Source organism: Grammomys surdaster, unplaced genomic scaffold (assembly GCF_004785775.1).
Source record: "Grammomys surdaster isolate TR1022 unplaced genomic scaffold, NIH_TR_1.0 125946, whole genome shotgun sequence".
In the NCBI taxonomy this organism is placed as follows: domain Eukaryota; kingdom Metazoa; phylum Chordata; class Mammalia; order Rodentia; family Muridae; genus Grammomys; species Grammomys surdaster.
In genome coordinates this window covers 3,627,995-3,636,120 of record NW_021620768.1, presented here as the reverse complement: position 1 = coordinate 3,636,120, position 8,126 = coordinate 3,627,995, and the positions used below count along the sequence as shown (strand labels likewise).

Below are 8,126 nucleotides of genomic sequence, written 5' to 3'. Positions count from 1 at the left end.
AAGAAGAAGAAGAAGAAGAAGAAGAAGAAGAAGAAGAAGAAGAAGAAGAAGAAGAAGAAGAAGAAGAAGAAAGAAGTCTGCACAGGTGCTCACAGAGGATAGAAGAGGGTGCTGGATCCCTAAGAGCTGGACTTATAGGTGGCTGTGAACCATTTAATGTAGGAACTAGGATTTGAAGTCTGGTCCTCATGACTGGGCAGCAAACACTATTTTGTCACCTGTGTGGCCCCTAGAAACAATCATTTTATCTTAGGTAAGAACAATGACTTTCTTTATGAGCTACTAGCCTCATCTGGAAATAAGAGAAATTCATGGTTAATTCAAGTCAGAGGACACAGATCTTCTTTCAAGAAGCTTTAGGACGTCATCATGTGGTAGCTTATATATGTAATCCAGCACTGATTGCTGAGGCAAGAGGATTGCCATAAGTTCAAGACCAGCATGACTATAGTGTGAGATCCTGCTGCAAAACAACAAAATACAAAAAAGGCAGCTTTAGGACCAAAAGCACCATCCTCTCATTGAAATCCATCCCATTTTTACGAGCTTATTTTAATTAGATCCTATCCCTGGAGGCAGCTAAATTGCTCCATACCTCCGTCTAGCACTCATATCCACAGGCTCATCATTGATGTTTTCTTTGCCTGGCCTTCCAGCAGTCCTGTTGTCTCCATGAGGCCTGAGATTTCCATTAAGTTTCTCTTCATAACCCTTGACACCACTGCCATCTTGTTTGGTAGGTAACTCATGCGGCACCTCAAGATTTGCCAAATCTTTCCTTTTGAGCAATGCCAACATTTTCAGCCGTTCCATAGCCTCATGCCCCTCCATTTTCAGTCGTTTTGCCAGGACATCATCTCTCTCATCTGCTGGGTCCAAACTCCTCTTCAAAAGATTCAGGCGAAGAGCATCTTCTGTCATTCTATCCATCCTATGGAATGAAAGATCAGAATAAAGTTCCTTATGTAGGAGTGTGAAGTGAAATGCTGAAATAAAGAAAAAAAAATTTCTGTAACATACATTTAAACTTACAGATAACAGAGCTAACTCCCAATGCTATTACTGTCCTACATCTATATTAAGTATTTCTCCAGTCAACTTTAGTAATAAAAACAAACTTCAAATACACTGTAGTCTTCAAGGCCTTTAATTATAAAAGGTACCCAAAATCAAATACTACTCTCATGTGAATGGTTCTATAAAAACAATCAACAACAACAAAACCATTCATGATGGAGATAATGGAGCTTGCCTATAATCCCAGAACTTTGGTGTCTGAGTCAGGAGGATCTAGAATTTAAAAATAGCCTGAACTATAATGTCAGATCCTGTATATAATGAAACAGACAAACAACTGGGCTGGAGAAGTGATTCAAAGTACTTGCTACTCTTGTAGAAGATTGAGGTTTGGCCGGGTGGTGGTGGTGCACAACTACATTTTCATTTTCAATATTGTTCCTTCTACTCACAGGTAAGTGTGGTCCTCATCTGGCACTGAGGAATCTTTGCTTTGCAATAGACAACCACTTCAAAAAACCTCAACCCATCGAAATGCAGAGTTACAGAGCCTATCTACAATATCTACAACTCCCATACCCAAGGCTCAGGGATTGGGGCAGAAAAAAATTAAAAGCCAGAGGGACAAAGAGTTTTGCTACGAGATTGTGTCTCCTAAAACTATAAGAAGTTTCTACAGAGTGAGTTCCAGGATAGCCAGGACTATACCGAGAAACCCTGTCTTGGGGGGAAAAAATGTAAGAAGCTACACCGACAAAGTTTCACCAACATGATTGTCTTCAACAAGAGTTGAACAAGGAAAACAACAGACATGCTAACATAGACTGACTGGGGAAAGCCCAGGATGCCTCAAACCTATACAATCAACTATAGGCAACTAAGGAATGCTAAGAGCTAGATTAATAGTCTTTCCCAGGGAAAAGCATTATCAGTTGGCTTTCCAATACCAAATGGTGAGTCTTGAAAATATCATACAAGTAACATTAAACAGATGAGACTTGGTATCTACTCTCAAATCTATACAAATCTAGATTAAAAAAAAAAAGTAAGACACTGCCTTTTCATATATATCCCCTACTATTATCACCAAACTTTCTTACAGCTGTTTCCTCCAAGGAAAGCTTACTATGATTGGAGGCAAACAACTCAAAACAGCTTCAGGAAGTCCCCAAAACTGACCAGATTCACTCTGCTCCTCCCTTCTCCAGAATATATAATCAGTAAAGATTACAGGGATTCATTTTCAGACCTTCTAAGCTGTCTGAAGACCAAAAAGCGGCCTAAAATAGTGGTTCTCAAACTTCCTAATGCTGCGACTCTTTATGTTGTGGTGACCCCAACTATAAAATTATTTTTGTTGCTACTTCATAACTGTAATTTGATATGGTTATGGATGATAATGTAAGTATCTGTGTTTTTTCATGGTCTTCAGCAACCCTTGTAAAAAGGTCATTTAACTTCCACAGGGCCAGGCAGTGGTGGCGCACACCTTTAGTCCCAGCACTTGGGAGGCAGAGGCAGGAGGATTTCTGAGTTTGAGGCCAGCCTGGTCTACAGAGTGAGTTCCAGGACAGCCAGGGCTACACAGAGAAACCCTGTTTCGGGAAAAAAAAAAAAAAAAAACTTCCACAGGGTTTACAACCTACAGGTTGAGAACCACTGGCCTAGAAGAAACAAAAACCAGCAGATCTGCCTGCAAGAGGCTCAGACCAACTGAGCCACCAGAAAGGACATTTTCCAACCTGTTTAGCTGCTACAGGGTGTGCACTATGCTCCTGGTTTCTAGCTTTGAGCTGTCACTCATGCTTTTGTGATAGAGCTGTCTTTGAGTCATTTCTACTACCATAACTAACCCTTCACCCAAATTCCTTTAAGTAACCTCAAAATCCATTGGTTCACCAAGCAAGGTAGAATTTGATGGTATCTGTACTTTAATCTGTCATCCCCATCCAAGATGAATGTGTTGTCATCCCTCAAGTTTGCCACATAACATTCTCCAATCCTCAATAAAAAAAATTATACAGTATGTCTTCCCACTAAAATTACATAGTGTATCTCCCTGCTCAGAGCTAGATACCCTAAGAAACAGTACTGTGTATTTTCATATATTGATATTTTTCTTGTCAAGTCCAGGCACATCCAGAACAGCTCCAGAGAAGCAACCTCCAGATGCTCCATCTCCTGTCACACACACAGCTGCTTCTACTGGACCTGTTCCTTCCGACCTATCCTCAGACGGCTCACTCCATAGACCCTGAACAACAGGAAACAGCCAAGTGTCCTAAGACTGGACAAACACCTCCATACCCATTCTTCTAGGTTCCCCCTAAAGACACATCGCCCCCAATGCCAGCAGGAAGTAGCCAGATTTCACGACGACCCTATTCCTGCTTCACAGTCACCTCTTTCTAATTTTCCTTTTTTAATTAAACCAAAATGGGGGAATGTTAGTATTCTGTCTAAACTCTACCTCCACAGTTATCTGGTAACACCCAGGTACGCTCCTCCCCACACTTACCTGGCAACAGGCAGGTAGGCCTGCCCACTATAAGGGAGGCTGCTAAAGGGGATCCTATGCCTAACTTCTGGGGACATCTCTATTCACATGTTAGTACTCTGTCTAAACTCCACCTCCACAGTTATCTGGCAACAGCCAGGTATGCTTCTCCCCACAGTTACCTGGCAATAGCCAGGTAGGTGTGCCCACTATAAAAGAGGCTGCTTGCCTCCTCCTCTCTATCTTACTCTCTTGCCCTTGCTTCTCCTAGCCCTTCTTCCCTCCCCTTCTCCCTCTCTCCACGTGGTCATGGACGGCCTCCATCTACTTCTCTCTTCTCTCTCTCCTCTTCTCTATCTCCTGAATAAACCCCCTCCCCTTTGGAAAAAAAAAAAGAATTCTGTTGAACTTGAGTGAGAAAATATTATTAGCTTGGCTATATAATTGCTAGCAGCCATCTTTTGACCAAGAGAGAAAGCAGCCTACTAGTGATAAGGCAGACACTGTGTACTACAGAACATAGTGACTACAACTAATTACATAGCTGTGTCAACATATCAAAGTACTCTTGAGCTAATCTATGCATTGTTATTACAGTGGCCAATAAATTATTTTAATATTTAAGCTACTGTTAGCTGGGTTTTCTGTACTTAAACAAAGAACATTATAATAGAGAGATCTGCTAAAACTGGTACCATGAAATCAAGGTGAGGATTTTAAAAAAACAGCTGCATATGTGGCGCATAAGCAAAAGACTCACAGCTTAGGGCAACACTAAGTGCTTAATTGAACAAGCATAGAAAGCAATTGAATCAAACTACTGAAAAAAAATATGTAGTTAGAAAGAAAGGAGCCAGGCTAGAACCTCAATTTAAGGGTTAAATTATAGGAAATGAGTCAGAAAGCAAGAGAGAAAGCTTGCCATATTAACAAATTAAAGTAACAAAGGAAAATAATTACTGTTGTCAAACAAATGCAAGAGAGACAGAACAGCCAGTAAAAAAATGCTTGTTGGCTAAACCTAACAACCTGAGTTTGACCCCTGGATCCATGTAAAAATGTCGGATATAGGGTTATACATCTATAATCTCAAAACTCCTAAGGAGATCGTTGGGAGGAGGGGACAGGAGAATTGTCCAGAAGCCCACAGGCCAGCTAGCCTGGAGCAGACTGTAAAAAACAAGAGACTCTGCCTGAAACAAGGTCCCCCCACGGTGACAACTAACTCCTGAAAGTTAACTTCTGATCTCCTCAAACACCACTCACACAAATCATATACATACCACACACACACAAGTATAGATACTCTAAATAAAAATTTTAAGTTTAAAACAGGTTCAAGGCCAGCATGAGATACATGAGACCCTATCAGAAAACAAAACAAGCTAGGTAAGATGGCACACACCTTCAATTCTAGCACTAGCACTAGGAAAGCAGAAGCAGAGGCAGGTGAAGTTGAGAGTGAGGCCAACATAATCTACATACCAAATTCCAAGTCAGTCAGAGCAGCATAGTGAGGATCCTGTCTCAAAAACAAAACACTAAACAACCACTACATTCTGCAATTCCTGTTTCTGCCCAAATCACATAAGCGGAAGCAGAGTTACATCTCACTTGAACAACAAAAATTCATCCAAACTACATCTTAAACAGGGTTTTCAAGGTACGAAACACCAAGCAACAAATGTCAGTGTAAGTGGTAAACAAAGTAAGCCCTTCAGCTGCCCTTGTTCACTGACATAAAAGAATTTCTAGGGCACAGTTCAGGGAAGAGAAACTGGGGTAAGATGGAGTTGGAGAGACGTAGCTGAGAACAAGTAAGATAATGGCAGCTAAACTTCCAAGGATAGAGTCTAACAGAAGAAAAACAGTCTAGATCTCTCTCAAATGACCCTCCTTACACAGTGAGAGACTCAGAAGAACTGATTAGTATGTCACTGCCTTTTGACCTCCACACACACAACATGTGCATATTCTCACTTTCAGACATGAACACAGGTACACACAGATACAAAACCCAAACATTTTAAGACAATTATTTGGGCTGGAGAGATGGCTCAGCAGTTAAGAGCACAAGAATGCTCTTCCAGAGGTCCTGAGTTCAATTCCCAGCAACCACATAGTGGCTTACAACCATCTGTAATGAGATCTATGTCTTCTTCTGGTGCAACAGTGTACTCACATATATAAAATAAATAAATGATTATTTTAAAAAAGACAATTATTTGATTTAAAACAATTATTTGCTATAGAGCTGTATTCCACATGCTGAAATGAGAAACAAAGAAATGTACAAAGATTCTCATCAATAATTTATCTAATATTAGAAAATATATATAAATAGGTTATAAAGATAGATATATCCTTAACAGAATAAGATGGAGTTCAAAATACACTCTTTATAATATTTGTGGTCAAGTGATTTCCAACAGAAGCACAAGGATACATGAATCAGAATAGCTTTTTTCAAGGATTCTGAAATAGCTGGCTAACATGCAAAACAAATAACAAATAACATGCAAAACAATCAAGAGGGAGCCCCCCTCACACCATATATAAAAATTATGCAAAACTAGAACAAAAACAAAAATATAAGAGTTATTTTATTGATTGATTGATTGACTGATTTTCAAGACAGCATTGCTCTATATATCCCTGGCTGTCCTGGAACTCAAGAGATTCGCCTGTCTATGCGTCACCAGGGCTGGGATTAAAGGTGTGTTCCACCACCGCTGAGAAAAAATGTAAAATTCTTAGGATATAGTGTAAATCTTTACCACCTGGGATTAAATGATATTTCTTAGATACATACCAAAATCATAAAGAAACAAAAAAGATAAACTAGGTTTAAACAAAATTAATATTTTATGTACTTTTTAGAATATTGCTTAGAAATTCAGAGTCCAGATGTAGCTGTAGAGTGCTTGCCCAAAACACCCCAGGCTCAGTGAAGACAGGGAAAGAGTCACTGAACAGAATGGTATATGCTATCACTAGAGAGCTGAAATTAGGAAAAAAGGCTAGCATGATCTACAAACTGAGACAAAGTCTAAAACCCAAGGTCTTGAGACTGGAAAGACTGTGGTCAAGAACACTTGTTCCTCCAGAAAAAAACAGGTTTGGTTCTCAGCACCACATGTCAGCTTACAACCACAGCTAATAATTCCAGTTTCAGTGGATCTGGTGCTACCTTTTGGCCTCAGTGGGCACCAGGCACACAGCTGGTACATATACATACATAAAACACGCATATAAAATAAAATCAATCATTAAAGAATAACGAATAAAATCCAAGTCTAGGGATGTAGTATAGTGGTAGAGCACTTGCATAGTATTCACAAGACCAAGTTTAATCCTTAGTACCAAAAAGAATAAATGAATGAGTGAATGAACGAATGATGGGGTGGGAAATGGGGTAAGAACGAGTGAGAGCAAATCCAGGCAGGGAAGCAAATAATTTGGATAAACATTTCTCCAGATGCACAAAGGCTAATTAATGAACACACAAAAGATTCTTAAAATTACCAGTCACCAAGGAGAGGAAAATCAGAACCAGATGCAGGACTAGCATGTGTATCAGTGGATAAAGGCACACACAAGCCTGGGGATTGGAGTTTGATCCTGAAAACTCACACGAAAGTACAAACAGTCAACTCTCCAAATTTGTTCTACAATCTCTACATTTAGGGTGCATGTGTGCAAGTGTGCAATCCTACAACACACACACAGTCACTTTCATAACAACTAGGATAGCTATAATACAGAAGACAGACAGACAATAACATTGGGGAACGTATAGAAAAAGTAAAAGACTCAAACATTGCTGTTGGCAACTCACTAAATTAAATAGAGGTTATATATATATATATTTATTTTGGTTTTTCAAGACAGGGTTTCTCTGGGTGGCCCTGGCTGTCCTTGAACTCACTCGGTAGACCAGGCTGGCCTCAAACTCAGAAATCCTCCTGCCTCTGCCTCCCAAGTGCTGAGATTAAAGGCGTGCGCCACCACCGCCCGGCTCAGAGGTACAATATAACCCAGTAATTCTATTGGTAGTTTTATGTCCAACAAAACTAAAAATAGTGATTTCACACAAAAACTTGTCTACAACCCAAAACCCTATCACTGTGGTACACAATTAAATAGAATATTGTTAAGACAAAAGGAGGGACTAAAACAAATGTTACAAAACAGAGAAACTACCAAATGGTGAAACACACCTTTAATCCCAGTACTTAGGAGACAAAGGCAGGTGGATCTGGGTTCTAGGTCAGCCTGGTCTATAGAGCAAGTTCCAGGCTAGCCAGAGCCACACAGAAAAACTATGTCTTAAAAAAAACAGAAACAACAAATTATAATAATAAAATGAAAATACAGAGAAACACTAAAAATATTGTAAGTGGTAGAGACAGTTATAAGACACTCATGTGACTTGCTGTTTTTATTTCTGTGATTTCAGTTATTTTCAGTTAGCTGTGGCCTCAAAATATTAAATGGAAAAAACTCTAGAAAAAAGCCATTTATTCTCTCTCATTCTCTCTCATTCTCTCTCTCTCTCTCTCTCTCTCTCTCTCTCTCTCTCTCTCTCTCTCTCTCTCTCTCTCTCTCTCTC

General features: G+C 39.7%; 1 protein-coding gene across 2 annotated transcripts in view; it reads right to left on the bottom strand.

Moving 5' to 3' along the window:
* The window catches only part of Gatad2b (GATA zinc finger domain containing 2B), a 74,443-nt gene that overhangs the window by 17,189 nt on the left and 49,128 nt on the right, over positions 1-8,126 (bottom strand). For both annotated transcript variants that reach the window (XM_028753334.1, XM_028753335.1), the window contains exon 2: positions 596-931. In XM_028753334.1, the coding sequence (XP_028609167.1) occupies positions 596-930 (335 nt within the window). In that variant the 5' untranslated portion in view covers position 931. The remainder of the gene's footprint in view (positions 1-595; positions 932-8,126) is intronic.